Below are 20,801 nucleotides of genomic sequence, written 5' to 3'. Positions count from 1 at the left end.
AAGGGGGGGGTTTGGCCTCCCTGATATGGAAAAATTGAGGCACTATTGAATGAAATGTGGATGAAGAAAGGAGTTTGAAAGAAAAACTTGAAAATGACACTGAACTTCAGAAAAATCAGCTGAATATACTTGGATATCAACTTGATCTGCACTCTTACAAGGTCGATGATGGGTTAACTATCCTTCAGTTAAAGAAGAAATATCATTTAGCTTTCAACAGTGGTTCTCAACCTGTGGGTCGGGACCCCATTTGGGGTCGATCGACCATTTCATGGGGGTCGCCAAGCAAGGCTGTCCGCCATTTTTTTCCGCCTTTTCCGGCGGGTGCCTTACCTCCCTTGGGCTGGACCAGCTGGTGGTCGGCCTGCTCCGTCTCTGCCGCTTACCAGCTACGCCTCGGCCAGCGCAGGGGGCGTAACCACGCATGCGCGGCGCTCCTGAGCAGGGAAAGTCCTCGACTTACAACCGGTTGGGTAGTCCTCGACTTACGACCGGTTTAGTCCTCGACTTATGACTGGTTTAGTCCTCGACTTACGACCGGTTGGGGTCGCGGCATTAAAAAGGTTGAGAACCACTGATCTAAAGGGTAATAAATATCAAACCAATAGCAATCAGACGCAAAAGTCCACCTAAAACTTTACTAGAGAGTATTCAGTCTCCAAAAGCAGAAGCTGAAACTGAATACCTGTCTCCAATGTGCACAACAGCGGTCATGGCTCCTTTAAAATAAGATAGGTGTTGCTCCTTCAAGGCTGCCATGTGCTCCAAAGCACTTGTTGACGAATGAATCTGCAATGTCGCATAGCCTTAATTAAATATTAGTTAAAATCCCAGGTCCATATTTTGTTATATTATGGGAGAAGACCACTTAGTATAAAGCAGATTCAAAACAGGTGTAATAAATAGTAAAACTATGCAGCCTTTCAGATTCAAGGACAAAAAAGGTGCTTTGCAGCATTTTTGGGATAAATATGTCCCCTATATGTAATCCTTTCAGGCAGCTGTACTTTTTCTCAGACTGGAAGACATGCATGCTGATGCATACCTACACAATTATTTTATCATAATTTGGGGCATTTGAAAAGAATGAAAAAGTGCAGTTTTAAAAATTAACATACCAATTTCAATATGTTTCCAAATGGAAATTCATTCACATGGGTACCAAGGAAAGGAAGAGTAAGGGGAGCAAGTCATGTCATATGATTAACAAAGACATTGTGCAAATGATGTGACTGATGTAATTTGCATTAGCTATAGACTTCATGATAAGCAGGATGTCATTGTAGCTTATTCATTTTACTGAATGTTTTTCTCAACTCCTCTTTTTTAGCTCAGATTACCTAGATCAGTGGTGGCGAATCTATGGCACGGGTGCCAGAGGCGGCACTCAGAGCCCTCTCTGTGGGCATGCACACCGTCGCCCCAGTCCTAGGCCTTCAGCTGGGTTTTATAAAACCTTTTCGCTTTAGGCCTCTGCCACCATGTACAAAAAAAAAAAAAGGTTCAATCAGTCAATTTCAACTTCTCGCGGGGAAAAAAAAGATCTGGCAAATTTGGAATTGATTGATTGAACTTTTTAGTCCCACCCAGTCTGCCGTTATCACTTCAGCCACGCCCACTCAATGGGCCACACCCACCTGGCACCCGACGATGCATAAGTGGGTTTTGGGTTGCAGTTTGGGCACTCGGTCTCTAAAAGGTTCGCCACCACTGACCTAGATTTTAGATCACTTACTCTAAAGGTAATATATATTTTTAAAGTGGCTATTTCGTGAAAATTAGTAACGTGCTCAGTCACAGTAAAATTATGACAAATCATGTTGCAGCCCATTTTGGAGGCATATATAGAAAAATTAGGGGCTAGCAATAGTTTCATGGCTCATAAAAGGTGACCTGTGAGCCATGGATTGGTTATCCTTGCCATAAATTATATAATTTGGAATGAAAGGCAAGATAGACACAGTACCTAGGATTAGGTCAAATTATAAATTAAAATTAAAATCACAAGTTGCAAAAAAAGGGAAACATAACGATTCCCAGGAATGTACATAGTCATGAGTAAACAGAAAATTCCAGGCACCCTTCTGTGCTCATCCTGACTCATTCTAGTAACCTTAAACTTTGCTTAATGGATTGTAGATTGGAGAACTTGTCTATTGATTAAATATTCAGTTCCTACAACTATATTAAGAAATGATATTGTATGATTTTGTGACAAAGGGTTGAGTGATGGCCTCTGATTATAATCAATTCTTATCAAAGTCTTTAGGTGTCACATACATAAGTGTTCCCACTCTGGAGATTTTATTCTAATTTTCAGAAGTTTCATTCTAGCAGTAGTCAACTCAAGTCCTTTACTTATCTTTGAAAGGCAGCATCATTATGATGCAAATAATAATAATAATAATAATAATAATAATAATAATAATAATAATAATAATAATAATAATAATAATAATAATAATAATAATAATAAAGTTGGAAGGGACCTTGGAGGTCACCGAGTCCAACCCCCTGCTCAGGCAGGAAACCCTACACCATTTCGGACAAATGGCTGTCCAGTCTCTTCTTAAAAACTTCTAGTGTTGGAGCATTCACCGCTTCTGGAGGCAGGTTGTTCCACTAATTACATGGAAGACACCAAAAAATGCCTCAAGAATAAATCAGAAGCAGAAGTAGTAACAGTTGTCAAGATACTTATTGTCAGTGTGGTATTTCTATCTGGTATACACATTCATGCAGTGGTGGGATTCAGCCGGTTTCCACTGGTAGCTAATTTTTTGTTGCCCAGGCCCAGAATGGACTTCTGGAAGCGGCATCCATACAGAGAACCGGTTGTTCACATATTTGAATCCCACCGCTGTATTCATGATACTTCATATGACAGACATTATATTTCAAGCGAACCAAAGAAATGTTACTACTTTACAGAGAAGACAGTTATATCCAAATTATAGTATTAAACATAACACAGATTTACCCAAGAAATAACATGCAATTTTACTTTATCACTATATAACATTTGCAAATTAAGTGTTTAATAAAAAGTCTTGGAATAGCCAATACTAAAGGCTTAGAACTGTTTTAATCCTTAGTTTGAATTATTTTTCAATAAGTATGTGAGTCATAATTCAAAATAAGGCTAAAATGAGTGTTATGCCAGATCAGACATATGTATGTACATTTTACATTTTATTGTTGGTGTAGCAATGGAAGTTGTGGGAGCTATTTGAAAATATGCACATACATGTTTAAGGAAATAGCTGATGTTCAGAGTACAAATTTCTAAACAACATTTATGAAGTTTTAGGGATTTCTAATCAAGATCTCACTAGGTAGTATTTATCAAAACACTGTATGTACTGTAGTGCAATTATGCTATGATGCTTGTTCTTTTTTAGTGCAATAGAATTAGTATTGCTCTACAACTATCAATATCATATTACTTGATAGATATTTAGAAATTACTCTGAAAAAACATAATTTTTCACCTGTCATAGTCTTGGCAGATTTCCCCAACAGCAACTAGTGCCTTCAAGTATTCATTTGGTTGATATGGATGGATGTAGTGGAGAGAACAGCTGTTCCGAGGATCACCATTTGAGGCTGTAAAATCTATAGCTACCTAGAAAAGAAAAACAAAAATACATCGTGTTATGTTTGTCTCTACACAACTTAGTCCTTGACTTAGAACAGTTCATTTAGTGACAGCTCAACGTTATATTGACATTGTAAAAAGTGACTTATGACCATTTTTCACACTTATGACTCATATTTATGATGGTTGCAGTGTCCTTGGGGTTGTGTGACCACCTATTGTGACCTTCTGACAAAGGGGAAATCAGATTTGCTTAACAATTGTGTTACCAACTTAACAAGTGCAGTGATTCACTTAACAGCTGTGATAAGAAAGATTGTAAAGTGAAGAAAAAATCACTTAAAACCATCTTGCTTAACAACCAAAATTTTGGGTTCAATTGTGGTCGTAAGTCAAAGACTCCCTGTATTTCGTGGCATCATCTCCTAACACAATCAATGTCAAAACTGGAAGTGGAAAATATGAAACAAGAGCTTATTGTAAAACACATATATTTTGTGCTACATTTCCTAACCAATTCTTGGTTATGAAACCAACTCCTTTATAATGTGCTGCATTTAGCAACATTGAACATAAGAATTGCTTCTTATATTACAGATATGTATATTTTTATCTAGCCTTTCCAGTAAAATGCTTAGGCAGCTTACAAGAAAGAAAAGCAAACCCATCACCTACCAAACAAAAAACAATTCACAATATAACAACTGTTAAAACATATTTATCCAACACACATTATAAAGTGGTGATAACTAAAAGCTAAGTAATTGAGATGATATGAAGAACAGAAATCATGGTCTTTTCATCCTCATTTAAGCGCTTTTCAGTTAGATCATAATATTTCTGTATTACATTGAATATTTCAGATTTTCTTTTCTCTCTATTGTAGCTTATGCTATAAAACTCTCTGGCCATGGAATAACACAATCAATATTGTGTAACACAACCTTCCCTAAGAGAACAAGTGTGAAATTAAGTGAGATCTTCATGTCAGCCAGCATTAGTTCGTAATAGACAGGTAGAAGTCCTAAACAAACAAACAAACAAATTTCATATATTAGTTAGATTTATATTTCAGCTTTCCTCCAAAAGCTCAAAGATATACATATGTGTCTATATATTAATTAACCATTTGTCCACTTTATCTAACAACTGGGCTTGCAAAAACTCTAAGTCAGTTTTATCTATCTCTTTACTACCATTTTAAAGGACACTTGGAGCTTTGCTGACCACATATGACATTTTACTTTCCAGATTTCTTATGAGAAAGCAAACTTGTGTGAGAAAAGTGTTTGTGATGGGGATGGTTTTAGAGATTTGTTGAGTATTCATATAACATTACTATTTATTATTATTAGTGGGAGATGAACAGTTATAAACAATGCCCTTTTTGCTTATATTGTTCTTAGGAATTTTGATGGACCTCTAAAGTACAGGATGCATTTGGATTCATGCTCAGATAAAGTGTACGCACACAGAATTATTAATATAGAAATTCATTCTTGTTTTCTCACAAATCATTTTGACTTTAACAGCTGATAAAGGAGGAGAAATACTCTTTCTTCAGCTATGGTTGAACTGTTGGGAACTGAATATTCTATCTCTAAATCTGATACTAAAAAGGTTTTTCCTCTGATTTTTTAGGTTCTTGCTAAAGACCTGGTGATTTACTTAGGACTTTCTTTTTAAAAAAGAAAGTTTTTTGGGTTTTTTGATTCTTAGAACAAAGTGCTTAAGACACACCGTGGTGCTAATCAAACATCCAGAAATAAAACCATATATGAATAATTCAAATCAATACATTAAATATTTCCTCTCTATTTCCCTCAATTAACCTAATACGTTTAAGATAATCCATTTCTAATTTAAATTTCTAAAAATCCTAAACCTATTTTAGAGCTTTGTGAATTTACAATTAACATAATCAAATTTGACTTTAAAGAAACAAATTATCAATTCAGGTATCCCTTCCAAATATATTCTAGATCTCAATCTCTTAAATCCTTAATTTTATCACAAATCTCATTTATTTCTTTTTCCACTGCACAATATATCTCCTAATTAAAGTAAAATATTAGTCTATCCTATACATATATAATCCATCAATCAATCAATCAATCTCTTTAAGATAACAAAATAACAAAATTATATCAGACTTTAAATCATTTCAGCCCCCATTGGGCCAAATTCAAATTTCATCCAGTTAATTATCATACCTAATAACATCCATATTATCAGACAAGAACATCATCTTACTAATTTAACATACTCAATTAGTTATTAAATCAAACCAGATCTAAAACGCCTCTTCAGTTTTCTTCATTCCATTACATAATAGTTTTCATACAAATAAACCTATTATTCCAAAGAATACATTCTTAATCTATTTAAAATATATATTCTAATAATCACCCATTTTTCTTACTTCTAACTCTAAATCTTAATTGTTAAATCAATCCATAATTCTACAGTGCCTTTGATCCATCACATATAATTTTGAATTTAACTTTTCAGTCTTATTCTGGCCTTTTTTTTGTGGCAGGCAGGTTTCCATAACAAAGCTTCCCTTTCAGCCAATAAGTCTCTCTTTATTGCTTGTAGTATCATTTGAGACAGTAAGAAGCATCCCGTCCTCTGCATTGGGCATCTATTTCTCTTATCCTTAAAGCTTCGTTGCTTTAAAGGCTCAAATCTCAGTCTTTGATTTTTCTGATCCTCAGAGGGATAGATGAAATGCTTGTAGGGTAAAATAAATTCCTCTTTAGTCTCAATTAAATCCTCTTCTAGTATGTTTTGGTTTATAGAATGGTCAGATGTTGTCTGGAAGTCAGTTTGAAGGTTTGGAATATGACTTCTGACTCTTAATTCTGTAGAAATCCCTTTCAATGTAGCACATATTTCTTCAGTAGCCTCGTAGATCTTTTCCAATATAAATTTATAGTTCAATTGTGAATAAGGTTTCCTCCATTTTAATAATAATTGAAGAGAGTCCATTTTTTTTCTTTTAGTGGAGGCTGTATTCAATAAAAGTAAAGCAGTATCCACCCCCACAGTTCCCACAGCTGCATCCACTTATCTTTTCTCTTCAAAAGTAATTTGAAGGCCAAGTCCATCTCATCTCCAAACAGTAACCAGCAGTTGCAATATTAACTTTTCGCCAGTAGATGTCCTCAATAGGTTAAAAAATCTTTTTCAGACACCATTTTTCCCTTTTTCTATCTTTTAGAGAAAAAGGTGGAAAAAGAAACAATCTTCCAGTATAGTATGATAGTAGAGCTCTTAAAAAAAAGGTTTTTTCTGTACCCCAAAGTAGATAAGAATAAAGTGTAGTCTTTAAAAAGTTTTATTTTAACCTTTTTGTTCAGCGCTTTTCTTCCCACACATACCAAAGCTGCTTTTTCAAGATGGGAAAATGATTCCAACAGAGTTTTTACAGGCAAAAAAAAAAGAACAAAATAGGGTGAAGAGAGGAGGAGAAGGGGTCTCACCAGGATCATCCGTGGTGGATCTATTCACGCTTAGATGTTGCTGTGACTTTCAGCTGGTGCAGCAGGTTAATTGGCCATCTTACAGGACGATCTTTTGCTCCGTCCGCTCTCAGAAAATAGCTGGAGCCACGAGAGAAGCTGCCGCCCTCCCGCAGTCTCCAGCAAGCCTCCTCCTCGGTGGTCGCCCCTCCAGGGCGACTTGCGACCCACAAGGGGTCTACCAGTGAAGAAAAACCCAGGCGGTGTGGAGACAAGTCTCCAGACACGACTGGAGTCGCTGCGAACCAGAACAGGAAGTCACTTAGGACTTTCTTATGACACTGATATAAATGAGTGAAATTCTTCTCTCTGTCTCTCTTCATTCTTCTACTTCTGTTAAATAATTTTAAATTGAATATTTTATATCATTATATTTTATGTGCTTTGTATTTTTTAAAATGAACACCATGCATATCACTTTGAGAATTGTTCCACACGCAGTATAATGTGTTGTACAATTGGATTAATTGTTAATCAAAATACCAAATCATTTGAAAATGTATAATTCTTGTCTTTTTCTCTCCCTTTTATATTTGTTCAGAGATATCTAAAAGGCATACTTGGATTATAGGGGAAATCTTACAGGCCCTTTAATGCAATTTGAAATATTCATCCTCTCTCCCAATGTACGTTTTAATTTTGTTCAAAGACCAAAGAGGAAGAAAATATGTAGTAATAATCATAATCGTAAGGAATGAAAAGTAAAAGATTGGAGAAAGTGATTGAATATGATTGAGATTTTCCATACGATCCTTTAAATTAAAAGCTAAGACAAAAAATCTCTCCATCTTACTCTTCTGGGGATTATATTAAAAAGAAGTGAGGCAAACATTAAATATTAGACAGAAAAAATTAATTAGTCTGGTTAAACAAATTCAGGCAGAACTATCTTCAACCAGGCACATAGTCACTGCGAAACCAACTGAAAAAACCAAGAGAGGACAAATTATTGGGGCCAGGAAAGGACTTAAATCACATGATCTCTATTGAACAAAGTCAAAGAGTACTATTACAAAAGGCCAAGAAGCATTTTGAACCCTTACCACAACTTAAGACATATCTGATATTGGAAGCTAATTTTCCAAGCAACGTGCAAGTACATTTATAGTAAACATAATTTAACACAATTGTGCTTTTTTACTATTTTAATCAAACTTATGGCAGTGGAATAAATGTAACGCTTTTTCCAGTACGTTCATTTGTCTGATTATAAGTCTGAAGCACTGAGAGCTTAATCAAATATCTCACTCTCAGGTGCTCTATCTAGAATACAATCATGGCAAAACAAAATATTCTCCACTGTGTGTATACATTTAAACTCCAGAAATCTCAGATTGTCATGTTCATTTCCTTCTCAATGCTTAATTATTATTTTGATTATTATAAAACTAAACTCTGGTATTGGACTTCTCATCTCCAAATTATTTTATAAGCTAATTAACAGCTAGGAGAACCAGAAGGCAAACTCAAATTACAGTAATAGTAGTAATAATGGTGCAGATTAAAAAAACTGGCTGCAAAAATATTCAATATCACTACATAGTATGTATATCATGGTACGTTATAGTTGTAAAATGCAACTATACTCATACAACATGGAGAAAAATCACAATCTAAGTTCCAGGAAAGTCTTTCTGCATAAATTTTCCACAAAATTCTGCTACTGAAAAGATTCACCTTTTTACCATTGTATTTCTCGCTTATGCTATGTATCTTTTTCCTAAAAACTTCAAATTTCTGAAGTTACAAATAACACAGGGTATGGGTTTTGGATTCCTATTGGAATCAAATATAGGACAAATATTACTCTGGTACAAAAGGAACATCTCCTTTTGTTACTCAGACCCTTGAGCTCATTTTAAGATGCTACTTCTTTTTTAAAGAATGCATTGAAGCTAGTCCATTTCTACTGGAATTATTATTATTCAATATTTAGGAAGTTTCCTTTGTACTTGGGATAACGTTCATAAGGGTGGTTTCTATGATAGTATTTAGTTTCCAACTTTGTTCTGCATGATAACTTTGCAAGACCTGTTTTTACCAAATTGAAGATTAATTAATTAATTAATTATTTTTTCCCGAATCATTTCTTCATTAGGCTTTATGTATTTTTCATCTCTTCTTCCCTTTCATCTATGTAAAACTAATGCTTAATTGTTTTGAGGATAACTCTATCCTCAAAACAATTATAACTTTTAAATCTTGTATAATCTTGGCTGGTAAAAAATGTAAAGCCAAGAGATTTGTGCAGAATAGTTTGAAACTTTCTGTATTTACCAAAATTTTGATTTTCCATCAAAATACCATTATGCAGCTGATAGTATTTCAGCTTTATACAGTTTTATAAATAAGGTATCAGAAACTGTTCTCCCCTCCCAAACCTGCTATGCTTCCTCATCTTGGAATGCAGGAAAGCTCTTAGGAGGAATGAATAAAAAATGCTGGGAGTGTCTGTCAAGAGTGTATACTCCCAGCAGGGCCACCCAAAGCACAGTCACCTTCGCTGTCCAGCTAAAGCAGGCAGGAATCTATATTCGATATCAGTGATTTAGGAAGATACTGGAGGCAGAAGATCATTTTAGTGACAAGAGCAAAGGAATAATTTCATACTATGTGGGATGGTATATCACTCCTATATTTTACCAAGAAAACAATATAAAATATTAAATGATACAGTGTGCGATAATTGACCCCTCTGGCTGAACAGAACTCAAAATACTACTGAGGATCTTTTGGAATACTAATGATGTTTTTGGAATGTGCAGTTGCCATTTAGAAAAAGAAAATCTAAGGCTGTAAATCCAGATTTACAGAACATAAGAAACATGAACGTGCTCAACATAGTGAAAAGTGCAATTAACGTTAGGCATCAGCAAATTGAGATGAATGGAATTGGGCAGTTTCAGTCAGATGATCAGACTGTTTCTACTCAGGACAAGAAAAATAAAAAAGGAATAGCATTAAGGATGAATGTGGAAAGAGATTGCCACAGGTAAGAAATAAAAGAAAGCAAATGAGATTCAGAACAAACCATGGAGGTTGCCAAGAGCAGAAGAAGAGCAAAGGCGCATAAAGGCAAACATAGCAGGGAGTTTGTCAAAGAATTTCAAATAGCTATTAGACAGACAAAAAGCAGCATTATAACATCTGTAAAGGGATTGAAGATGGAAACAGATATTAAAAAAAAACCAAGAAGAGTTTTTCAAAAGAAGTTAGTAGAGCAACCCATGAAAACTTTGGAAATGATATTAAAATGCTGTGATATCTCTATACCCACAAAGATCAGAATTGTGCAAGCCATGGTATTTCCAGTGATATTTTATGGAAGAGAACATTTGACTTTTAAAGAAGCAAGATAGGAAGAGTACTGATGCTTTTGGACTGGATGTTGGAGAAGACTCCTGAGAATACCATGGATAGCCAAGAAAATGAACTGATGGATCATTTAAAAAAATCAATCCATAATACTGAGACACGAATGACCAGGCTCAAAATTATTATAACTTGGACACATTATGCAGTGACCTAGTTCTTTTGAGAAGTCTATATTGTGGGGGAAAGTGGGAAGAAAGAGATCAACAGCAAGATGGTTGAACTCAGTTACAAAAGTGATTGGGGGCACTTTGGAAGATCTGAAGAAAAAAATCGGGGAAAGATGCTTCTGGATAAAATCTATGTGGTTGCATAGATAGTACAATCAATCAATCAACGAAAAAGGAACTGGGAGAAAGAAAAAATATGTTCAGTGGAAGGGAAAAAATCTCATGGAAATGTAGCAAAACTGCCTATTTCTGGGAGAAAGGGGATATTCTTTTAGATGTAGAATATAATTATAAACTCAGCTGTTGTATGAATTGAATAACTCAACTATTTTTGTATAAAAGTATTTAAAATTCTTTCATTGAAAAAACTGAAAATACAGTTTAAAATTTGTCTATATGTAATGGAAATGTAGAAAATATTTGAATGAAATATCTCAATATTATGTTAAAGTTATGATCTTCAGCTGGGTTCTTTAACTATTCCACTTTAAATTCTCAAAGGAACAATCAGTCATGAGATATTGATGATTTTCATATTTGTAATATGAAGAAAATATTTTTCCATCCCTATGGATTTTGATGTAAAGAATCTGAGACATTTTGATAGGGCACAAAATTTATTGGGATAAACACCTTTGGCTATAAAACAAACCTAGGCAATGTAAAATATTCGCATATAGAATATCTTGACTTTTAAACAAGGGCTGTAATCTGAATGCGTCTCTGTATTTTTAAAAGACAATTATCCATGAAATATGAACTAGAAATCCCAGTTCCTTTGATGGGAGTGAATAAGAAGGGCCATCTGAAATTGTATTTACTGCTATTAAATTTATATTTCAAAAAACAGGTAATAGCAGTGGGATTTCAAACCTACAACATATTTTAAAATCATCATCCATGTTCTGGTCAGATTTATCGGAAACTCACTTTTCTCCTGAGTAGAATTAGCAACTGTTTTCTTGATAACATTTCTATTTGACTCAGGTGAGCTAACTGAAAATCTGCCCTATAAATTTTATTACCTTAACAGTAGGGTAAGCTGTGGGATTATTTTTTCTTTTCTTATCAGCGTTGCTAATACAATGCTGTAGAATAATTTAGACAGTCATTTTTTTAAAAAAAATAAAGCTTTCACTTCAAAGTGACCATAGAGTCTTAAAAATGGTTTTGAAAAAACAAGCATTTGCTTGTATTTATCAGATACATTACTTCTAGCAAGACATGATATGCTTACAAAGGCGCATCTTCAGAAGACCCAATTTGATGCTACAAAAGCTCTCATTAGCTCTTCAAATTAGCAGGTACATCATACTATAGCTTTTTGTTCACAAACCCATGCTTAGCAACTTGGCTCCCTCCCCTATCAAACAGCCTTTCAGATCACAGCTGCATTGTACTGTCTGCCCCCTGCTTGAACTCATTGAAGACGTAATTAATTTGAAAACAAAAAGAGAGTGGGCTGACTTGCAAAGAACTTCAGAATTCTGCACCTGTTTCTGCAGAAATACTGCCAGTGTAAAATGTAGTTCTCAATTTGGTATCAGAATCCTTGTGAATTATCGTTCCTCTGTTTTCTTGTCTGGAAATTGCCACAGATGTTATAATCATTATTGTATTAAATAAAATCAATTATTAGATAACAGAACATGTGAATGTCTGCAGTATGCATGTGTGTATATATACACACATATCATATGTATATATATATATATATATATATATATATATATATATATATATATATATATATATGAATGCTTTTTCTTTAGTGCACCCTGTCGGCCCCCAAATATGGGAGAGAGAAGTCTTTTGCCTGTATCAGCTCAACCTAGAGCCATCCACAGGCAGCAGTCGCTTAACTGTGACATCATATGTGTTTTTCAAAATTTGGATTGCTAACAAAGAATTAAGGGAGTATTGGGATAGCTATTTCGAACTTTATTTAGTTCTCATCAGCCAGACATACCCTTCTGAGATTCGAACCTGGGCTGTCTGCATGTTAAGCAGATGTGTTAGCCCCTAGGCCACAGGCTCTTTCTCACTTTGTTAGCTACATATACATACATACACACACACACACACACTATAGCTCACTTTGTTAGCTATATATATATACATACACACACACACATATAAATTACATTATATATAAAATGCACTGCAGTCCTTCACATGTTATAGGTTAAAAATGATTCACAATTCTAAAAACTGATTTTAATACAATAATATACATTTAATATTATATCTATCTATCTATCTATCTATCTATCTATCTATCTATCTATCTATCTATCTATCTATCTATCTATCTATCTATCTATCTATCTGGATGGATGGATGGATGGATGGATGGATGGATGGATGGATATGGATGGAACCTTGTAGGGTAGGCAAGGCGGGTTGTATGACATGTGTGAGTTCCAGCATCTTTTTTTTTTTTTTTTAGAAAAAAAGCACTGGATATATATATAGATATATAGATATAGATACAGTAATTTGTTAATAGCTTTTAAAGTGAATTCTGAAAATTGTGGTACCACTGATTTCCATGAGACATAAACATTGATTCTAAACATGCTTATCTGGAATTAAATTCCCGAGCTCAACTGGACTTATTCTAAAGTTCTTTTTTAAAAAAAACATTGAAAGCTTTATAGCATCTGAATGATTAACAAATGTCTTAATGACATAAATTCCTATGGACCTTTACTAGATTTATTTTATATTTTTTGAGAATGTCTCAAGGAAAATTTGAATGTCATATTCATATCCATTATTTTAAGATACATTTTCCTTGAATGTTCTTTCAGAAAAGGTGAATTGGAAGAAAGTTGGAACTGAAAATCCATGTTCATAATTTCCCTTAATATCTGGGAAGACACATATTTCCCTAGTTTTTCTTTCAGGATCATGACCAAACATTTTATTGCCAGGTTATTTTCTGTTTTACGAAACCAGAAACTTAAACAGGAGGCAATTATTTTTTTAAGGTCTGGTAAGAATGATTTATGGTTTTTAATATTTGAGGACAATATGTCACTAGCAAAAAGGAATGTCTGTAGATTGATCTAACACAGATTTGTGCATTTTATGGTCCTCCAGGCCACATCTGGCCCTTTGGCTATCTCTGTCTGGCCTATGTGAGGTCAATTGGAAATTAGAAATCAAATATAAATAAAAATGCCATAGTGGGTGGGAGAAGGGGCCAAATAGGGTACAACTCTGTGCAGTCATCCCCTGTGTTCCTTCAGTTGGCTGGTGATCATGGGAGGGGAAGGAGAGAAAGCAATTTTCTGTGACTGCACTCACCCCTCACCTGGAGCAGCCTGAGGTGGCAGCCGTGGTCATTTGTGAGGGGACCTGGGCTCAGGTCACCGCCGCCTGGGGCAAAGTGTGGCCTTGTAGGCAAGTGGGTGGAATGCAGTCAGAAGCTATTGGGCTGGCCCTTCCAAATGGCCCCTTGGGAAAATTAATTGCCCCCCCATCTAAGAGCATAGGTTCATCTTTCTTAGTGTTTAGTCACATATCTGTTTTGTCCATCTTCTGTATTCATTTGTATTTATTTTTTAAAAAACATAGCTGCATGGAATTTTCACTTCACACATATTTGTATCTCTCTCTCTGTGTTTATGTATGTGTATATATAAGCATTTCATGTTATATATACATTTGTGTATAATAATATCAAAATATGTACATTTGATATTAAACATATGTTCGTATATGTTTACATATGAACATAAAATGTATATATGATTAAAATGCATTTTGAGTCAGAGTTAAAGCAGAAAACGTCTTTCACAAATCTCAAATAAAGCTGGGAGGACAAATGTGTTCCAATTGGCACTTCAGTTGAAAAGTGCAAATGAATGTAGTTTGTATTCAAATGCACCAGCATTTTTGGAAATGTTGTTTCCAAAAACAACAATAGCAATCCTCAAACATACTGGCTTTACCAAAGCTAGAAAAACAAACCAAATATCCAATAGATGTATGCTATGAATTGATAAATATCCAAAGACTGATACAACCATGTAACACTTTATTTTGAGGCACTGCTTTAGAAAAGGAGCATCTAACTTACATTATTAGTTATGCAAATGCCAAATATTTATAGGCAAAATTAAATTTGACATGCTATCAGGTTTTCATTATTCATGAGTATAATTTATACAAACCATTACACTTAAAATATGATATATTTTTCAACAGATTATTAAAAATTAAGTATTTTAACACATTTATATCTTATTTGAATTCAATAAAACCTTGCGATATTACTTCATGTCTATTATCCTGTATGTAAAATAATAAATATTTGTATTATGAAATAAATAAAATACTTACTGTAAACTGTATTTGGCAGCCACCCATTATGTAATCTAAGAATGAATGCATCTTGTGAATCTGGAGTAAAGAAAGTAATAAATCTGGGTTTAAAATCATGTATTCTTTAATATTTCCCTTTTCTGTTATATGGAAATATATATCTTTGCAACCATTAGTAATTTAGAGAACATTGAGAATAAGCGATACAGGAAATAATATCCCTCATGGCAAAAATAAATATTCCTCCCTTCTCCCTATCTTTACATAAAGGAGAAAAAAAAATCATAGCATAAAATTGTTTTGAAAGAGAGTTGGAGATTATATAATCATGTGGAGTTCCAAGCTGAGATGTCTTTTAATGGGAATGGATTTGGGATTTCCAGAAATGGACGACATTCTATGGTTCAATGCCACACTTAGGGTTGCTACAGCATCCCAAAACCAGTGCACCATTGACAGTAAAACTCAAGATAAATCTGTCCATCATGTGAAGTGTTGGGGGAATGAAAAAAGAAACATTCTGTTGCTATTGTTGCTGCTTGCTTAACTCCTGCTTGCTTATCTTGTGCTTGCTTATTTTTCAGAGCAATAAGTGTCTTGGAAAAAAAAGTTCCACTTATGTCTTTGCAAATGCAGGAAGAGAGCAAAATAGTTTTAACATCACCTGTGGGAATCCCACAATATGATTCTTCAAAGTCAATTTGTTCATAACCCTTCCAAGCCAAGCACTATTATAAGGAGCTATTTCTATCTATTTCTCCTCGTGGAGTAGGACATCCTTTCCTAAGGTGATACATGTGGACTGCACTACGAAAAACCCCCAAACTTCGATCTCTCTTGATATAATTCCACAGTGAATTATACATCACTGAAATAATAAAACTTTGTGTTCTTTTCTGTGGAGAGCTTCTAGAACTATTAATTACAAAATGCTGTACAACTATTTTGCTCTTTACTGCTTAATTTTTTAAAATTTCATTTTGATCCAATGAAAAAATACATAAGTGTATAGGAAAACATACATGAATAATAACATCTTGCCAAATTCTAAGAATATAAATGGTGAGATAAAAAGATTAAGATTTCCTTTGGTAAATCTTGACACATGGTGATTAGATAGACATATTTTTGTAATTATCCCTGAAACAATACAGAAATGGATTGCTTCTGCTTTCTTCCAAGTTGTTTTTCCTTAAAAAAAAAATCTCCCTATAACCCTGAGAGTTTGTGATGTCTCCCATACATGTATTAACCAGATCTGACAATGTCTCAATTAATGTCTCAATTATAATAAGTTTCTCTAACTCCTCCATCTGGATACCCAGTGGTTACATTTCTGGCAATTTCAGGCTATGTAGCTACCATCATCTGGACCAAGAAAACATTAAACTTCTTTTTCATTTAAAACCATTGCATTTAAAGTATGGATGGTTCTGAAGTAACTTCAGTGCATCATGATGCTTGATTTATTAAATCCCATTTTCTTTTCTAGTAGATTATCCAGTTAATTCCTGTATTGTGAGCACAACTAAGTTCAGTAATGGTACTATATCCTTGGCTTACATTAGCTAGGTTCAGAAGCTAAGCAAGGTTGGATAGGAAACTACCAAGAATAGCTGATCTTATCTAAAACTCAAAACATGTCCCAGAATATGACAAACACAAAGACAATTCTTTTGATATGCCCAGAGATAACCAGAATTTAAACTTAACTTTAACAATATCTTTTAGTATAATTAAGCAAATGTATTCCTTTGAATATACATGGCTAACAGATTGAATGTATGAGGGTCAATGCCCATTTTGGATCTGCAGCTGTCAACCCAATGAAAATGTTGATCTACCTTGATGTAGCAACATCTGCTATCCTACCTTTGGGAATCCCACAATATGCATTTTTATGACATGTTCTATTTTTAGCACATATAAAAATCTACAAAATGTGGACAGCAATCCAATTCCCTCTCCTCTATTTAATTTTGTCAGGGATGTTGAAAACAATACTTTCACATTCATTATTAAAACACTGCTTAAATAAAAGCACCTTGCACAGATTGAGAATGACGATGCCAGAGTTCTTGTAATTCTTCTTCTTTACTTTATACTTGGGGTTTATACACTCCCACTGAACCTGTGAAAACATAAGTCAAAGCATGAAAGTCATGTCTTCATTTATCATTTACTCAGATTACATAATGTGCAATTGAATCTATACAAAACATCATAAAAAACAACCACAAGCTATTAGAACAAATACGTAAATATAATTTCAGCTACTTGAGAATGTTGCTAACTTTGATTTGGCAAGCTCTTATTGCAAAGTTGTTCCATTATGGGCATATGCCATTCCATCATTCCATCACCATTTCAAAATAAAGGACATGACAGAGATGATCAGAAGCCATATTGATTGCTGATCTGCAAATGGATTTTTTTCTATATAGAAAATTCATTAGTTTTCATAAGATTTCCTTGACATTTTACATTTTGAGTCTACACACTTCCAGGTGAATGCTCAGATCAAGTTAATATTAATCACAGTTCTGGGACAAGCAGCCAAAGACTGTATCAGAATCCTCTGATTTATATCAAAAACTAACTAATTCAAAGACTTGTCCCTAGAAGATTGCAAGTGAAGATAGCAACAAAGATGATTAGGGGACTGGAGGATAAAACATATAAGGTTGCTGGAATTGGGTATGTCTAGTTTAATGAAGAGAAGGACTAGGGAGTGACATGATAGCAGTGTTCCAATATCTCAGGGGTTGCCACATAGAAGAGGGGGTCAAGCTATTCTCCAAAGCACCTAAAGGCAGGACAAGAAGCAATGGAGAAACTAATCAAGGAGAGAAGCAACCTAGAAGTAAGGATAAATTTTCTGACAGAACAATTAATCAGTGGAACAACTTGCCTCCAGAAGCTGTGAATGCTCCAACACTGGAGGTTTTTAAGAAGAGTCTGGTCAACCATGTGTCTGAAATGGTATAGGGTTTCCTGCCTAAGCAGGGAGTTGGACTAGAAGACCTCCAAAGTCCCTTCCAATTCTGTTATTCTATTCTATTCTATTCTATTCCATTGTGAAACCTATAAGAAGTGTATGTATATCATGCCAACTCCACCACATCTCTCATAACAGCTAGTATTCATAAGTTCACTTCTCTTTAATTATTGTAACTAAATCTATTAATAAAACTTTTGGAAGAATATTCCAATAGTAAATTTTGTAGTCTGTGAAGAAGTGCTTTCTTTTGTCCATAAAAAACAAGACTGAAAATAATTAAATATTTTGTAACAACCATACCCAATTTGGCCATTGTCCCAATCTGTATACTTCAGCTCCTTAAATTTTCAACATGGCAATTGTAGCTAGATAGTCCTCCATACACCTGAAGGACACTGCAACAAGCTGCTTTATATGGCCAGATTTCCCCTAGTGTTCTCTAACTGTTACCTGAGCCAATGAGTTGCCATATTACCTTGTTGACATATGCTTTAGTGATATCCAGTCCAGTGACTTCTTCTCAAAGGCTGTTATGGGGTAACAAACTAAGCACTGAGTCCCAGATCCTAGATTCTTCTTAATAAACAGTCTAGTCCTAGTCCTTAAGGAAATTAAGTGCTATTCCCTAATGCAGCCTTCCCCTTCCTTAACTTTATGCCTTCTGTATATATGTTAGTCAGCACTGCCATTGTCTGGGCTGAATTGAGATCATGGAAACTGAGGTTCATCACATGTGAGGGACATAATATTGGGGAAAGTTGGTCTAGTACAAACAAGTAAATGTTGAGATTAATAGTTTAAAGTCCTAATGTGTTAATATAAATTTTATGCGTATGGATGAATAGCTAAGAAATTAATTTAAACTGAAATAAAATCACTGCTGGATATATTTCCAAATAAACAAAATATTTTATGGCTACTTAATGTATTAGGCATTGATACTGATTTATTCTCCATTCCAGCCAAGCCAGAAATTTAATTTTTATTTTTGTATTATTTTAATTTTTATCCAATAATATAAATGCATTTTTCTGCCTATTTTTCCTATGCATGTTATTCTGGTTCAGTCCATTAGTGGACTCATCTGCTTCTACAAGCATTTAATCTCTGTGAAAACATTTAATGGATTTGAACATATTCTTTGAAGGGTAAATAATCAGCCATGCTAGGAGAGGCCACTTAGTTCTGCAGTCACAGATTGCTTGAAATGACAATTTACACTTACAACACACTCTGATATTTAGCAATTCACTCAGTTCAATGGAATTTATTTCCAAGTTAGTGGGCAAAACCTGTGCAACGTATTTGGGAATACGTTCCACTGAACTTAATGGTATTTTGAACAGAAATATGCAAGACAGCATAGGAAGGAGGACACGTTAGTCTACTGTGACCAAAGAAGTCTGGTAGCACCTTTTTGATAAACACAATATATTAAAAGGTATACAATTTTGTGAGCATTCTGAAAACCAGAAGTTAGCAACTGTTTAGCAATCCCAAAAGACTTAACATTGCTTACATATGTACATTGGCTGAGATCTGTCTTTTGTAATTGTTTTTTTCCCATTTCATTTTTTTATTTTCCAAGGCTGTTTTAGAGTTTTGGTATGTTTCTGCATCAAAATCGGAACGCAATCTTCTGAATATTGGAAATATAGATGCAAAAGATCAAAGCTGGTTGTAACAACCAGTCAAACTTGGAGAATTAAAAAAAAGCTAAGTAGAGTCAGATCTGCTTAGTAATTGAAGGGCGACCACAAGGAAACTCTAGGGACATAAGCTAGAATCAGAAGTTTTTTTTAAAAAAATGGGAAGAATGCAATCAATGATATACCATTTATATGATGTTGCCAAGAAAATTGCATAATCTTGTCCATGTAGTCCCCAAGATAGAAGCTTGATTTGAGGAAGACTTTTGTTTGAGAACTAGGAAAGTCTCCAGGAATTCCCAAAAAAGGGGTTTTGATAACACCACACTGAGACTGGAGGTTCCCTTTTACCATCAAAATAGTAAAAGTAGAATCATGGATATAACTAGTGTAAATGTTCTGTAATTAATTTCTTCTTGTGGCATTAACTCTTTTTCTAATGATTACTAATTATAATTTGATAGCTGTTCCTGTCCAGTTGTTTCAGTGCAGAGTTTTCAGCATGAATACATGAGCTGTTCATGAGACTATGCTAACCCCTCCTCTCCGAGGTAGAAAATGTGTAATCCCACAGTATGATTTTGGACTCTGACAACAATGAGTTTATATACACCCTGCTTATATAGACATACATCAGAGCTTGGGAGAGCTGGGATTTTTATTATAGCCAGTGCTTTTTTTCTAAAAAAAAATGTGCCAGAACTCACACACATCATACAACCCGCCTTGCCTACCCTACAAGGTTCCATCCAAAAAAGGTGCTGGAACTCCGTTCTGGGCGTTCTATGAGAAAAAAAGCCAATATCCAAAGAAAAGGTTAACAGATTATCCACCTCTGTTTTTGTAGTCTGGCTAAAATGGACCTGCACAATCCAGAAAGACAACAAGAGGGTTTTTTCTAAAATAGAAAGCCCAGATAGTTGAGCATTTTTTCTTAGATCTCAATATTCATGCTGAGATTTTTTTCCCAGCTAAAGAAACACACAAAAAGAAAAACACATATTACTGAGAATTTTTTAATATTTTCTTGCCCTTTTGTTTTCTGGAGTACTTGCTCAAGTTCACACTCCACCCACCCACCCTGCACTCCAAATGTTCTAAAGACAAAACAATATTCTGCACGATTTAATTGAAAACACCATAGATAGAGATGTG

The 20,801-nt window shown here is 34.5% G+C and overlaps 1 protein-coding gene across 1 annotated transcript in view; it reads right to left on the bottom strand.

Moving 5' to 3' along the window:
• Positions 1 to 3,487: 3,487 nt before the first annotated feature.
• LOC107293525 (copine-4) overlaps positions 3,488 to 20,801 on the bottom strand; it is a 132,660-nt gene continuing 115,346 nt past the window's right edge. The window contains exons 8-10 of the mRNA XM_015822682.1: positions 17,041 to 17,127; positions 15,015 to 15,074; positions 3,488 to 3,625 (exon numbers count right to left, since the gene is read on the bottom strand). Of these exons, the coding sequence (XP_015678168.1) occupies positions 3,488 to 3,625; positions 15,015 to 15,074; positions 17,041 to 17,127 (285 nt within the window). The remainder of the gene's footprint in view (positions 3,626 to 15,014; positions 15,075 to 17,040; positions 17,128 to 20,801) is intronic.

Source organism: Protobothrops mucrosquamatus, unplaced genomic scaffold (assembly GCF_001527695.2).
Source record: "Protobothrops mucrosquamatus isolate PMUCROS unplaced genomic scaffold, P.Mucros_1.0 scaffold_177, whole genome shotgun sequence".
NCBI classification, from domain to species: domain Eukaryota; kingdom Metazoa; phylum Chordata; class Lepidosauria; order Squamata; family Viperidae; genus Protobothrops; species Protobothrops mucrosquamatus.
Note: the sequence above shows the minus strand (reverse complement) of the source record. Positions and strands in the feature narration are given on the sequence as shown.